General features: G+C 38.2%; 2 protein-coding genes across 2 annotated transcripts; one reads left to right on the top strand and one right to left on the bottom strand.

Annotated features, from left to right (window-relative positions):
* The first annotated feature begins 5,334 nt into the window (after positions 1 to 5,334).
* LOC116146875 lies at positions 5,335 to 8,626 on the top strand. Its single transcript, XM_031432320.1, has 4 exons — positions 5,335 to 5,425; positions 7,161 to 7,648; positions 7,766 to 8,090; positions 8,148 to 8,626. Exons 1-4 carry the CDS (start codon positions 5,335 to 5,337, stop codon positions 8,624 to 8,626), a joined length of 1,383 nt encoding a protein of 460 aa, XP_031288180.1.
* Positions 8,627 to 10,776: 2,150 nt separating this feature from the next.
* Positions 10,777 to 11,537, bottom strand: LOC116146819 (stress-response A/B barrel domain-containing protein UP3-like). The gene has a single exon (XM_031432269.1). The coding sequence runs from the start codon at positions 11,520 to 11,522 to the stop codon at positions 10,869 to 10,871; it is 654 nt and encodes a 217-aa protein (XP_031288129.1). The 5' UTR covers positions 11,523 to 11,537; the 3' UTR covers positions 10,777 to 10,868.
* Positions 11,538 to 16,323: the final 4,786 nt, after the last annotated feature.

The following is a 16,323-nucleotide window of genomic DNA, read 5'->3' as shown; positions in this document are numbered from 1 at the left end:
CGGGCCAACTTGAGGATATAGCTCGATCCAGAATGAGCTCGACAACTACCATCGATCGACCCAGCATAAGCTCGTTAAGCCATAGCTCGACCCAACATAAGCTAGTCACGAACAATTCAAGGAATCATTCAATTAATCCCCAGATTACTTCAGATCCCAGATATTATGGGACTGATTGGATCAACGGTGATCACTGTGCAATCACAGTGCCCAATCGCAAGGATATTGGAATTATGATTCAAATCAGTTCTAATCCCCTGAATTCCGTTGCTTCCTTTATACAGATCTTGTATATAAACCCCCCTCAGACAATGAGGAGGGGGTCACGAATTTCAGATAAGAATTGCATTGTAAACTCTCATAGCAAATACAAAAACACAGTGGACGTAGGCTGTTAACCTGGTCGGACCAGTTTAAAAATCCCTTTATTTTCAGTTCATTTCATTCATATTCATCGTTGATTATCACTAATCATGCACACATCGGTTCTGATCCCGGTAAGGTCGATCGGATCTCGTTGGTTGGTGCAAAATTATGTACCAATATTTTGGCGCTAGAAGGAGGGCCTGCCAAAATTTCAAAGATTCCGACAAACGTTCACCGCGATTTACCTATTCCAGGGCCAAAATGGTGTACACAAGATTGAAAACTACAACCAGAAATCACAAAAACGTGAAAACCACCACCAAGAGGTGCAATAGGAGAACGCTGGACGCTAACCACCTATGCCGCCAACTCTGCACACCGCGAACAACCAGGGGGAAGAGACGTCAGGCTCTGAGAACGGCCAGATAATGGAGATGATCAGGACAATAGTTGCACAGGCGGTGCAACAGAACGTGGCTGAGTAGGCTGAGCTGAGGAACCAATAACCAGTTGCCTAGAACCACGACTAGCCGTGTTACACTATCGCAATCCCAACAGGTATGAATTCTGTAGGTGGACAATTTGTTTCGTCACTGCCAAGGGGCGATCAACACCTCCAACCTCACAGGCAGCACTCCACGCACGAGCGTGAGTCTCACAGGTAAACAAACCCTGGGAGGCGATCGGGGAAGCAGCTGCTGAGGGAAAGCAAAGGCGACGGGCACCACCAAGAAGCTCAGTGGTATCCCCAGCATCAGCGTACCTATTTTAACCCACGCCTAAGGCAAGATTGATCTTCACAGGCTCGCGAAGTGAGTCATTTGCGTCAATCTGGCAAGGACCGATGTTCCGGTTATGACCGACATCGTGAGCAACACATTGACGAGCATGATAGCACATATCAACCAAACCATCATGACTCAACCTCGCGCATCAACGCGCACATTGAAAGAGCTTCGCAAGCAACAAACTTGTAGACTCATTTGCTCGAGGTAAGGCTTAACAGAGCCAGCCAAAGCAACCAAATTGAAGACTTAGATCGCATGCAGAGGATGCTTGACGATCTAAGAGCTTGCCAGAACAACCTAGCAAAGAAAGTAATAAGTTCCCCCTTTACAGAGGAAGTTCGCCAGGCCCTGCTCCCACAAGGGTTTAGGGCACCGAAAAGCAAGTTCGACAGGAGAGGGGACCCTAGAGACTGCCTCGACAACTTCAATGACTTGATGGAGCTACACCAGGTTAGTGACTTAGCGAAATGTCAGTGCTTTGTAGTCACATTAGTTGGAGATGCCAAGAGTTGGTACAAAAGGCTCAAGGTGAACTCCATCAACTCTTGTTAACAATTCTCCTCGCTAGACTTATAGCAATTTCAGGCGAGGAGGCAGTTCGCGATGCTGCTTAGCTACTTGAGCAACATTCTCCAAGAGCAAGTCGAATAACTGACCTCGTATTTAATGAGGTTCCAAAACGAGTAGGCAAAAGTCGCTAATGCCCTCGAAGAATCCATTCAAACTTTGCTGATCGCAAGGATCAGACCTAACATGAAGCTATGGAAAGAGCTCCAGAATGAAGATCATGTGAGCTTGGCCAAATTCTACCAAATGGTCGCGAAATACCACCATGTAAAGAGCTCGCTAGCAGCACTAGCCAAAAGCTCAATGCTGGGGGTCCCAGACAGGAGACAAGATCACCCCTCAGATAAGCGTGGTGTTCAAGATCGCAATGACAGGTATCGCAACAGGTTCTAGAAGAAATAGAGGATAGATAACTACAGTGAAAGGTAACCTTTCTTGCTGTATGCAGAATACACCCCCCTCACTCAAGACATCTCTCACATCTATGAAGTGTCCCAAGAGGCGAAGAGACTGCCCACTCCAAAAAGGATGAGGGGGGCTCCCGGCAGAAAAGACCGACAGAAATATTATCGATACCATAGGGATTTCGGGCACAACATGAATGATTGTCGAGCGCTGAAAGATGCCATCGAAGATCTGATAAGAAAAGACCACCTGAAAGAATTTGTTAAGGCAGAACTGGGTTACGAAAACCCTGATGAGCAAAGTAGCTAGGCCCCAAGATAGGTTCAGGTTCCAACTCAATAGGCTCAACCAAATCCCAACGAAGTCTTCGTGAATATGATCTACAGAAGGCCTGATATAGCGGGGAGCTCGAGACGGGCTCGCAAGTAGTATGCTCAAGAAGTGAGGACGGACTCGATCCCTCGAATAATGAGCTACGAGAGGAAGCCACCAAAGCAGCCCAAACAGGAAAGCGAGGTAGTGGGGTTCACAGTTGACTAGTGTGAAACATCCCCACGTCATAAGCATGATGCGATTGTAATCACGGCTAGGATCGACAGTGCAAGAGTATTAAGGGTTATGGTTGACTACGGGAGCGAGACAAACATCATTTTCTTAGGAGCCTTCTGAGGAATGGGATTCACAAAAAGGAACCTGCAAGCGTTGGCATTTCAAAGAAGTTACCGTAGAACTTCTCAATGAATATTGTAACTAAATTCTTCAGACAATAAAAAAGTACAAAATTTCGCCCATTGCTGGAACTTCGTCGGCTTCCTTCAGGTGCGTCCGGTGCCAAAAATCAGAGATCCACCCACCATTGAAAAGATCTTGAGATGCTCTGTCTCATCGTTCCATCACCGCCACGGTTTACTGCTCCATTCGTCAGGATTTCATCGTGAAACTTCACGAAAACTACAGAACTGGGTTGGATTTTCTTGTGGGTTTTTCGGTCGGGAATTGTAGTGGATGGCGACTACTAACTCCTCTGGGCTTGCTCTTCAATCTCCCCAGCTGTTTGCATCTTGTTGACTCCTGGTTTCCGGCAAAGCCCTCTGTTTTTTTCTGGGAACTTGGTGTTTTGGTTGGGTTTTTTGCTTATTTCATGAACCTTTTTTTTGGTGTTTTTTTTTTTCGCCATTTTTTGTGGTTTGTTGTTGCAGATTTCTGGAGATAGTGGGTTTAATTTGGTCAACTTTGGTCGAGTTTTGAGGAAGCTTTTATCGTGCACTCCAACTACTCGATAAAAGTTCCCTGTCCTGTATGCCCTGCGCGCAAGCCTGCTCGCGCCCAGCACCCAGCGCCTGTTGCTGCCTCGCCACTTGTTGGCCCTCCTGACCACCTTTCCCTTTCCAACACCAAAACCCCTTCACCACTGGAATTTTTTCACAAATCCCCGCTGTTTTGAACCTTTCAACTCACCTAAATCACACATTTTTTTCCTGCCACCAAGTGTTCAAAAAAATGCCCGAACCAAATCCCCCACTCCCAAATCACACCATATCGCATCCAACCTAAGCCAACACTTTAAATACTACCTCTACCACCTCCCAACAGCCACAAAATTCTGGAAATTTGGGGAAATCCTTATGGATTGGAGATTTGGAGCTATGGATGGATGACAAGTATTTACTATCCACTTTCTCAAATGTGGCGATTCAAGAAGCAAGGTTTTTCATCACAAAAACTCTTCCTTTGGTTTTCTTGAGTTTGAATCTAATGATAATGCAGGTTCATCATTACTATCTTTTAATGGCTTAAAAATACCGAAGTCTAAGAAGCTTTTCAAGCTCAATTGGGCGTCTTCAGAGCCTCGGAAAAAAAAGTCAGTTTCTAAGCCAGTTTTGGAAAAGAAAGTGCGGGTAAGAGCACATCAGAAGTGTCCTCCTCTTGGGCGGATAAGGTTAGAGTGACAAAGGTCGAGTCTTATTTCACCCTTGAAGTTGTGGAACTTGATATTAAGGATGACATCTTACATATCCCAGATGATGTTATTGATGACAATGATGTTGAGTGGCTTCACTGTATTGTGGGTTATTTCTCGGGGTATTCTATGCCACTATTGCAGAAAAGTGCCCACTCAATTGCTTTCCGTGCATGGGAAGCTGCGAGTTTGGAGGATGTTATGTCCACTGGTACTAGTTTCTTTATCTTCAGATTTAGGGATAAGGATGCGGTGCATTCAATCCTAGAGAGAGGGTCGTGGATATTTGGGGGCAAGTCGATTGTTCTGCAACAATGGCATGCTCAGTTTTCCTTTGATAAAAGCCGCATCTCCAAGGTTTCGGTATGGGCTCGTTTGCATGGGTTGCCTTATCCTTCATGGTCTCACAAAGGACTTTGCATGGTTTCTTTTATGTTGGGTCGGCCGTTGTCGAGTGATAAGACTACTTCTGAACGAACCTGTTTAGATTATGCACGGGTATGTGTTGAGATAGATGTAGCCAAGCCTCTTAAACGCCAATTTGAATTTCAATGCCAGTTATCTACTGAACCCATTCAGATTACAGTGAAATATTAGTGGACCCCCAAGAGATGCCCCAAATGCTGTGTTTTTGGCCATGTTTGTCACCAACTAGAGGTACCTACTGCACCTATGGCTCAGGATAAGAGTAAGACAATTAGCTTCCAAAAGGCATCGGGGAGTGGTATTGTAGTGCAATCTGAGGACCACGAGCCTTTGAGACAGTCAGCTACTACTGATCCCATTAGGGAGGGGGGAGAGACAGAAGGATTTTTCAGCACCAGTTGGGGTTTCAGTTCCGGATGGGGTTACTACCATGCATTCTAGTGCAGCTACAGTTGGGGATGTTTTTTTGGATTTGATCCCATATCAGCAGATTTTTCATGCCAGTAAAGGTGAATTCTCCAACTCTGATTCTAGGACGGATCTTGATACACCTTTTCCTATCGAAATTGAGCAGGACCGCATTATGGGCTTCACAAACGGCATGGGAAACACTCAGGCTTCCTTTATGAGTTCTGGGAGCAGGCAATCTACTTCTTCCAACAGGTTTGCCTCGATTGTTCTGCATAGTGATGATCTCTAAACGCTAGATGCCACCTTATCTGGATCAGTTTCCCTACCACCCTTGAAAAAGGGGAAGGGCCGGGGAAAGCGGGGGCCTAGGCCCAAGTGATTGTATAGCTTATTTCTATCCCAGTTCCAATAATGGGGAGTTGGAATATTAGAGGCCTTAACGGCTTCTCGAAACAACACGCGGTGAGAAATTGGATTTCTGATTCGTCTTTGGGTTTGATTGGTTTGTTGGAAACTAAGGTTCAGCAGTCTCATTGGTAGCGTGCTGAATGCACCAAATTAATTAACCTTACTAACCTAACTACTAAATTGTATATAGGGTGAGCAAGGGTCGATCCCACAGGGAATGATTCGATTAAATCCTATATTCTATGCCAATAGCCACAATGAAAACAACACAATAAAACCCTAAACAGTGAACAAGACAACACAACAGAGTAATGAAAGGGGTTTGTAATCAAGGCAAACTAAAGTAAAACAAAGAAGTCTCTAATGGAAGAAAAAATCAGATTACAAACAATCAGTTCTCGGTTCAAGATCCACCTAAACATGCATTGGACACGAACTAACTGTAACACTATTCTATCTCATTATTATGGAACTACTAACCCTAGGAAACAACAAGCTCTGTTACCCGAATTCTCCCTTAATCGTCACTATTGAAATAAGCTCTTCAAGTAGATCTTAACCCTCGAACAACCTAGAATAAGCTCTCTAAGTTTAATTCAATGGCAGCCTTAAGAATTAGGAAAATAGATCAATCTAAGCAACAATCACACAAGCTCGGATTATTTAACTTAGGTTATGTTATTCAAGATGATAGAATGAAAACTTGTCCATAATCATCTATCATCATGTGCTACCCATTGAATAGAAAAAGGACAATTACGGATCACAATTCCTAATTCTAACAGATAAAATTCCGATAAAATAATTCAGCATGCCATTACTAAATCACCCAAACAAAAAAATATAAACAATTAAAACAGAATAACATAAACAATTCCAATAAAAATGAGATTAAGAATAATGTTACTGAAGTTAGGTTACACCAATGACATGACTTCAAAATCCCCTTGAACTGAAGAAGAAAGATCAGCCTCACATCTTGATGTAGAAAGTAAAAGAAAACCGAAAAAAACTCAAAAACCACTGCTGTCTCTTCTCCCCCCTTTTTAACCTAACAACTTATCAATAAATAACATGTGTTTTCCTTAATTCTACCCCAAGAATCACAAAATTTCTTTCCTAGACGTTTCCTAGAAGATAGACTTCCAGATTTGTCAAAATCTTATCAGATATGGAAAATAGAATTCGTCTCCAGCTTGCACCAGGATTCTGGTAATGTAAAAGATTTTTTCTGGGCTCGGTCACTTCATAAAAATTGTAGTCCAGGATGTGTAGATGAATCTGGAATTTTGAATCACCCGCTTTCGATATCTGACGCTCCAGTTAGGCCCGTTCGAAGATTCAATACTCAGCCAGGAATTCCTTCCGCGACTAGGATTCCAGGTCTGGTTTTGCAACAACTAATGAAGACCCAAACGAACTCAGATTCTCACCCATAATACCTTCCTGGAAAGATTGATTTGTCAAATTTACGTTTTCTGAAGAACACTTTTGCAATCGAGAAATCTGACTCCATGAAAAACCTGAAAAATGCAGCACTGGTCAGAATAACAAAAATCTAGAATTTCCTAATCTTTTATCACTTATTTCCTAAAGTCCATCCAACTATGCCAAACTCACAAAATAAACTCTAATCAACTCAAATAGGCATAAAACATAACAAAAAAACATAATATGGAAGGAATAAAAATATGTAAATTACACTCCTATCACTCATCTACAGTCAGTGGTCTCGACAGTTTATCCTTCGTGGCAGTTTTTGTCAAATGTGACTGACTCTATTACCTACCAAATTCTAGTATGTTGGGATCCTTCTCTTTACTTTGTAGATAGCCTTCATTCCTCCCTTCAGGAGATCACTTGCAGGGTTACTCATGTTTCAGAGGGGTTCTCCTTTGGGATTACCTTTGTGTATGGTTCTAATGACCCTGGGAATCACCGTAACCTGTGGGATTTCTTTAGGGATCAGGTGGCAGAGTTTGATTCGGAGGGGTTACCATGGCTTGTGTTGGGTGATTTTAATGCCATTTTGGGAGCCTTTGATAGAGTGGGTGGTGATCCTATGTGGTATGGTTATATGGATGATTTTGGCCACTGTATTCATGATACTAAGTTGATTGGAGCTCCTTTTACTGGGCTTTGGTATACTTGGCATAACAGTCAGCAGGGCGATGGGATTATTCTATGGAAGCTCAATTGGGTCTTTGCATCGCTTTCTTGGTTCATTGATCGACAAACCACAGTTTCAGAGTTTCGACCTCGGGATGTCTCAAATCATAGCTTTATGGTTGTCCGGTTTGGCTCTCGTTGTGGCAAGGTATCATCCCCTTTTAAATTTCTGAATTTTTGGGCTGATCGTGTAGATTTTATGGATATTGTTCAGACAGTTTGGGACGAGCCTATTGTAGGTAATCCTATGTTCCGTCTTACGTAGAAATTAGGGCTATTGAAACGGAAGCTCAAATCTCTACATGTTAGGGACTCCAGCCATATCTCCAGTAGGGTGATTGAGGCTCGTGCTCAGTGGGCAACAACCCAAGCAAATTTGGACTGGGACCCCCTTTCTACTGAGTGTATCTCTCAGGAGAGGAACCTTGTCAATCGGTATTTCGGTCTTTATCGAGATGAGGAGGTTATTTTTAAGCAGCGATCTTGTGTTCAGTGGCTGAATTTAGGGGATCAGAATACTAAGTTCTTTCATAAGTCGTTGATCCACAGGCAGGTTCGGAACCTCATCCACAGTTTGACTGATGGAAATGGTACTCATATTACTGACAGTTAGGGTTTAAGGCGCTTGGTAGTGGGTTTTTTTTCAGGATCTTCTTGCTGCCCCTACTCAACCTCGGATCGTGGAGGCTTCCAGGTATTTTTTGGGCACATTTCTTCTGATATGACTTCTCCCTTGACTACTCCTATCACTGATGATGAGATTAGGACTGCTTTATTCTCTATCCTGGATGATAAAGCCCCTGGCCCGGATGGATACACTTCTTTGTTTTTTAAGCGGGCATGGGAGATTATTAGTACAGATTTCAGAGACGCGGTGAGATATTTCTTTGTTACTAATGAAATGCCAAGATGTGTTAATGCTACCAAGATTGCTTTGGTCCCTAAGGTGGACAACCCGAGTCGTATGACTGACTTTAAACCGATATCTTGTTGTAATGTACTATACAAGTGCGTTACTAAGGTGATAGTGAATCAGTTTAAAGTAGTGCTTCCGGTTGTTATTGGGAGTTCTTTGTTGGCTTTTGTCCCGGGTCGAAGGATTTCTGATAATATTCTACTGACTTAGGAGCCTTTGCGGAATTATCATCTTGGGGGTACTTCACCTCGATGTGCCCTTAAAGTTGATATTCGAAAAGCTTTTGATACTGTGAGTTGGGATTTCATCCTCTTGGGGCTGCGTACCATTGGGATTCCCAAGCGTATAGTGAGGTGGATCATGACATGTATCTCTACACCGTATTTCTCTGTTGCCCTGAACGGAGAGCTTCATGGTTTTTTTAGGTCCTCCTGGGGTGTTCGGTAGGGGGACCCTCTTTCTCCTTACTTATTCGTGTTGGCTATGGAGGGGTCTAAGTTTTAAATTTTATAAAAAAATTAAAATAACATTTGTTATGGTATGGTATGTGTATGGATTGAAAAGATTTTTTAGTTAAGTAAAAGCTAAAATTAGAGTTTCATTATATATAAGGACACCCTTTATAGTGAATTTAACATTTAATACATTTAAATATTAATATGAAATATCAAAACATAATAATCACTTGCCTCTCCTCAACTAAATTTCTGGCTATGTCCCTGATACAAATATGATAATACTTTTATTCATTGGTTATATTATATAAGAGGATAAAAGACTTTCTCCTTTCTATTTTCAATTTCAAAATTTTGTATTTAGAAACATGCATACTATTTTAAGAGATGAAAGGTGAATCCATATTATTCCATAACAATCAAAAGGGTGAATGAATGTCAATCTACTTACAGTAACTTGAACTTCTATTAAAAGTTTTTTTAACTTCTAACATATGCATGCTCCTTTAAATGCTCCCTCCAACTTTTCTGACTTGCTAAAAATCCATGAGGGGGGTTATTTTCTTCAGAACCCATAATGCAATTGCCATCAGGGATCGCTTCATTATTGGAGAGAGAGAGAGCCTATTAGATGAGATTGACTTTATTGGAAATTGGGTGTGTAGAGAAAACCAGAAATATTAATTGAGATTAATTTGAGATTTTGAAGGTTGTAGAGAGAAATTAAATGGGTAGAATAGTTTTGGAGGGGTCACTTATAATTTTTCAGAAACTCAGGTAAGGTCACTCAGACAGACTCAGGAGTCAGGTCAGTTCTGGTTTTGAATATGTAGGCTGTTTGAGTATCTTTTCCTCAAACCTAAGGGTAAGTGGCGGTAGATAATCCGCCAATTGATAAGAGACATAGCAAGTTATTAAAGCCCAAGTATTACTCATGGGATTTTTTCATAATATGCAAAAAAATTGATTTTCAAAAACCTTTCTGAAAGAGACAACAAATCGCAAGCCATAGAAGTGCTTTGCTGCTTAATTGCTAATATTGTGGCCAAAGGTCCTTCATAACGCAAGACCCAACAACTCTGCTCTTTTACCTAGCCAGTTCTAACCCTCCATACACGAATATAATTTAGAGTGGAAAGAAGAATAGAATATGAGTTCCAGTTATAAAGGATATCCTAGAGACATCCATGTTCATCATCATCAATGTCATACATCTAAGTTCACTCCTTGTATGTCCAAAACCAGTTGTACAATATCACAAACAGCCACTACCACCACAAACAGCAACCAAATTATCACCTTTGCACTTGAACAGGGGTAAGGTTGACGAGTTACTCATACTTCACTTGACAAGTGTAAAAGAAAAGTAGTATCAAAAACTCAACAGTGATTCGATTGAACAAGAACAGTTTTTGCACCACAAAGTTCAGGGGCATTTGACTTGATAATTTGAAATGTCATAGAAAGTCAAAATTAACCAAAATAGAACCCTGTTAAGTTCTAGCAATAAGTGCAACATGATGTAATCAAAAATTGAAAAACTGACCAACTGGTAACAGTGCTCCAGCCACCACAGAAACTCACCCCACTTCGGGAAACCTCGAATAAAAATTAATCTTAGAAATGCTCTATCATAAGTTGAATGATTGAAAATAAACAACTTTGACTCAAAAATCTACCCCAAGCTTGTTTGAAGGCAGCCATTAACACATGCCAACAGGTCATTCAACCACTGAAATATTATAAGCGTTCTAGGACCATATGAAAAAACATTACCAAAAAGTAAAACCCTTATTTTCTTCCACAGAAAATGCCCAAGCGGTGTGTGAAAAAGAGATATTATGTTCAATAATCAGCATAAGAATATAATATATAAATCATGCTTCAAAATTACAGCATTAACACTTAAAAAGAAAATGTTCATAATCCAGTCTTCATTATTATTGATTCTTAAACAAGTTGATGTCTTGATAGCATACCATTCAGAGATACAATTTCTAAAGACTGGAAGCTGAAGGCACCACATAATCAACAACAATCACGCCTTCAATATAATCTTTAATCTTCTCTTTCTGCAATTTCACCAACTCCTCGTTGGAATCAGCTTCTTCCATTTCTTTCACTCCCTTGAAAACGGCAATCGAAGCAATCGAAAACCCTTTTGCTCTGGCCGGAGAAAAGTTTTCTCCACAAGTGAGTTGATCAATTCCCCCAAAACTTTCCTTAATTCCTTTAATTACCCCCAATATTTCGTTTTTCACTTCCTCCCCCAAATTCTCCTTCAATTTTAAAAATGTGATTCTTATGGCCGACCCCGGGGGTGGGGCCACAGGGGAGGGAGATTGATCAGCCACCCAATCGACGGCCATTAAGTCCTCACAGATTGGCAGGACCGATTCTTTGACGACACTCATGTGATCAGGGTGTTCAGAGTAGGCGGCTAAATCATCCTTGGAGTTGTAGCGGCTGTGGAGCATGTGAGTGAATGAGAAGAGAGAGGATCCGGTTCGGATTACCGGACCGGAGGTGAGATGGAGAACAGGGTCGAGGGAGATGAGGCCGTTGAGGTTGTTAATCATGGTGTTGACTTTCGATTGGTCGGTGTCGGACTTGACCTTGAAGAGGACGATGTGCTCGACGGTTGACGACATGGTTGGTTTGACGGAGAATGTACGTGGTCTGAGGCGAGGGATGCGCTTGGGAGGTGAGAAAGTGATGGAAAATGTGGAGGTTAAGAAAGGGCGTGCTCGCATACACAGCATTGTGATGGGCTTAGCGAGGGGTTTGAAAGTGACTGGAAGCTTTGCTGGGAGCGGAGAGATAATCATGCCACGCGCTACCGCCGCGTTGATGTATTGTCGTTTAGGCTCCCAAATCCCAATTGTGGTTTAGGAGAGTGTGGTGTACGGAGCGTAGAAATAATTGCAATTGGACATATTTTCATTTAAGGAATCTTATGATATTAAATATTATCTTTTAAATAAAAAATTATTCACCCTTAAATAAAGATAACTGTGTTTATTTCACTATTTTTACCATATCATATTCCTATCCTATCCAAAATATATATTTGTTTCATATTCTTAAAATTCAATTTTATTTAATTCAACTATTTTTAAAACTCTCATAGGTTTGTTAATTTAACTAAACGCCTAAAAAAAAAAGTTTAGAAATTGACAAAACACTTGCATTCACTTACATTTGCCAGATTTTGACAACACTATCGAAAGGTGGTCGAAATCTGGCATAATGGCACAATATCAGCTTAATCTGACCGATAGTACGTCAATCTAACATTTTCTAACCAGATATTTAGCCGTAGTTGGTCATCAACGACGGTCAAGATATCGTCGTCGTTGATGACCAAACGTGACTAGATCCACGATAGATCTGACCGAAAAAGATATATTGATGTACGATCGACCAGATCCAGCCAGTCGTACTTCATTACGACGACAGTCGGCTACCCTCCGATGTTAGTAGCTGGCATTTAATGGGTCGGTGGGAGTGTTTTTATTATTTTTTAATATTTTATTGTGGTGGTGTTTAGCTAAATTAACAAATGTAAGGAGTTATTTTTGTTAATTTTAAAATTCTACCTTGTAATAACCACTCAACTCAATTTTTTCAAAAATCATACCTAAAATAATAAAATAAAGACGCACCCTCAATGATCTTATTTTATATGGCGTAATACTGTTTTATATTTATGGTAACCACAAAAGCTCATTTAAAAACAGAAATACGCGTTAAATATGAGTGGGTAATGTTACATGTGGGTATTGGGCTCCTGTGCTTTATTTATAAGAAGAAGACCGAAATGAGTAGGTAACCCAAAAAGTATTTCTTCATGGGCATGGTCTATTGGCCCAATATGAAAACAATATCTTTTTTAAAAGATTAATCATCCCACTCTGAATCAATACTCAAATGTTATGTACAATTTCGGGATTTCGTTAGTTGTATAGCTTAGAGATCTGCATAATAAGGTATAATGTATTCTGATATATATATATTTTTTTTTTATACATGATTTTTTACAAATTTAAGTAATGGAGTGAAAGGTAAAGATGACGTAGCTTCTTTCTTATATTGACAGTTTCAAGTGTCATGGTTAACACTTAACACATATATAAAACTCAATTCATTATTGAATAATATTATACCTACAAAGACTCTACATAAAGTTTATCTTACAAAGACTTTATACAAAGTTTATCTTACAAAGTTCATTATTAAGAGGCTTGACCCAGAGAATGTATCAAAGAATCTTTGCAAAAGCTTTTTGTGTTATTTTCAAGCTTACTTAGAACCAACCTCTGACTTCTACGGTCGCACCATTCTTCTAGTCTGTGACCCAAGTGTTGAATGCGTCGTTTGTAGATGGAAATTAGGACTTGGCCTCTCATCAACTTGTATGGACTCCTGTTACAAAACCAATATGTAAGCAGCCTTGGATACAATATACAATATTAGGCTGAGAGGGAGATTAATTAGAAAGACAGAGAGACATTGATTGAGAGACTGGGTGGGAGCCTATGAAACCGCTACTTCCAGCACTTTGTTATGTTGGTTCTTAATGTATGGAAATGTTTGCCTACTAAAATCTTTCTTGTATGAATAGTAATGCCTCTAACTTTGTGGTTTAATACAAAAGGAAAGCATTTGGGAATTGGGATTGTTATTATCAATCTATCTGTGGTGAAAATGACAAAAATGGAGCTTGCCATTTACGAATGACATGAACATTCTGAATTCAATTCAGCTTACTAATAGTTTTGTGGTGCTTGTTATTGTAATAAATCACAATCATGGTTTACATTGAAGGAGGTAATAAATTTTTTATTTATTAGTTATAGGAGGTAATAAATTTTTTATTTATTAGTTATGTTTTATATGTCTTAATTTCAATCAAAATCTCTTGACTGTGGTTAAAAAGAACCAAGTATAAATTTCATGGTCACAAAAATAGGAAACACATCTTAATTCTTAACAAAAGGAGCATATATCGCACAGCGAAGATAGAATTCCCAAGGATTTTCTATAAGAGTTGAGCAACAAGCTAGAATAGGATTGAAGGATGAACATTGAGATGAAATAATGTTAAATACATCTTTTTATTCTAAACTTAGTGATCATAATAATATTTAGGGAGAGTAACAATTTAAGGCATTTTTTGAAAAAAAGGATAGAATACAACCACAAAGTTCTAAAACACAATGAAAAGAACCACTTAACACTATAACTAAACTTAATACATGTTTCATGCAGCAGCGGATATAGGAATTAATTTTGGAGGGGACAAGTCAAAAATAATATAACATACAACAGGAAAAATGTAAATGAGGGGATCAACACTATAAAATATTAATACAAATTTAAGGGGGTTGAACCAAAAAATCAAACTAAATTAATGAAAAATAAAATTTGAATGGGGCCACTCACCGTAACTTGGGTTTGCCCATAATTTCATGTAATTATTAAGATATTTTTAACATTATAAGAAAATAAAAATACATTTTCCCTTTTAAAATACATTTCAACAACTTTATTCATTTTTTGGTTTCGAAAACAAAACATTGTTTAATGAGTGGAAGAGATAGAAATTGACATGACAAAATCACTAGGTAAAATATTAAGCACTGGCAAAGCAAGTAAGAAATAAATATATATCTTAAACAGACCAAGACAAATATCTACTTGAGGAGGTTTAAGAACTTTGGCATCAAATTTTTTTTTTTTTTTTNAAAAAAAAAAAAAAAAGTCAATATTTTCTTGGATTTTATGTTGTAAACATAAATGGAATAGGTAAAGACCTTTCCCACCATTAATTATGAAGGTGGTTTATTAGGTCACTTATGTGTCAAATATTAATTAGTATTTTAATTTATTATGATAAAATTATTGATTTAACCCATTTTAAATATTAAATTTAACTAGGTCAAGCTGTTAAGTGGACGGTTTTATTGTTGTTTAGAATTTATGAATTTTTTTTTTTATCTATTTTTGCAAAAGAGTGGATTTAAATTGATAATCTCCCTGTTTAAATAAGATAATACTAGGGTGTGTTTGGCTATGAATAATCCTCTATTACTCTAATAATGTCATATTTCGTTATCATATTTAATTGTCAAGTAATAAAAGATTTCGGTAATCCTCTGATATCAATAATAATCACTGTAGATTATATATAGCTAATCCGAATACCACCCATTTTTGAGATGTTCTAAGATTACTTGGTAATCTTAATTTTATTACCCGTAATTAATAGTATTATTAATAATATAATATAATAATAATATTAAAAAAGAATAATAATTCAGTAAAATGCTTCTCCCATAATTTTTTTATTCCTTCTAACAAAATATTTTAATTATTTATACCAATTAATTTATTCCAATCTAGCCAAACAAATTTAATATAATATTTCTAATAATCTTAACTTATCTTTTTATTAATATAATATTTATAGTAATGCCATATTCTCTAAACCCAACATCTAAAAACAAAAGAAGTTAGCTTTAAGGAATTGGTCTGACAGAAGTTTATTTTTTTCTTTTGAGTTTCTATGTTTAAATTTTGGAGTTACTTATTATAATAAAATTAAAACTTATTTAGTCTTTTCGACTCATAAGGCCTTTAATGAATTCTTTGGATATAAGACCTTTAATGAATTCTTTGGATTAGTATGCTTGGGAGTTTTATGGTAGCGGTTATGAAGATAAATTATCGTAGCGGTTTTGAGGGTAAATCATCGTAACGGTTTTGAGGGGTTGTTAGTAGTGGTTTTTAAAATACCTAATCTGTGCTTAGGAGTTTATTTTCCAACGGTCTTGACAGTTTTTTAAAATGATAAGTTTATATATATACCCATAAAAATACCCCAACTTCAACAAGTATTTGTGAGTTTTTTTTTTTTTTTTCAATTACCAAAGTTCCTTCCACGTTTAATTTATTTGTAAGTCTTTTCATTGTATATTATTTAATTGATCACACAATCATTCGAAATCTGTCATTTTAAGAGAATAAATTTGCTGCCACAATGTTGGACTTCTCAAATTATCAATATAACACCTGCAACAACATTTCTAAAAAATAGTTTTTTGTTCTTTTCTTCAATCAGTGAAGCAAAGCCATCAAAAACAATTTTTATTTAACAAACTGACAATGATTCAATCAATCACTTAAATGCAAATAGAAAGAATCAAATAGAGGAAAAATCACCTAATTTTGTGAAATAACTGGTAAAGAAATGCAATGAAATTATATATAGCATGCAAAGGAGTTTACCAGATTAAAAGAACAAAAAGTTGAAGGGGAAAATAAAGAAGAAAGAAAGAAAAACCTTCATATCTCTAACGAAGGATTAGAAAGCGTTAGATAAAAGATTTAAAAGCATTGTAATAGTTATCTAAAAGTTGAAGATTGAATGGGGTTTGAAGAAATTTTTAA

The sequence above is a fragment of the Pistacia vera genome, unplaced genomic scaffold, assembly GCF_008641045.1.
Source record: "Pistacia vera cultivar Batoury unplaced genomic scaffold, PisVer_v2 Contig483, whole genome shotgun sequence".
Lineage (NCBI taxonomy): Eukaryota > Viridiplantae > Streptophyta > Magnoliopsida > Sapindales > Anacardiaceae > Pistacia > Pistacia vera.
This window is presented reverse-complemented; position numbering and strand designations above follow the sequence as displayed.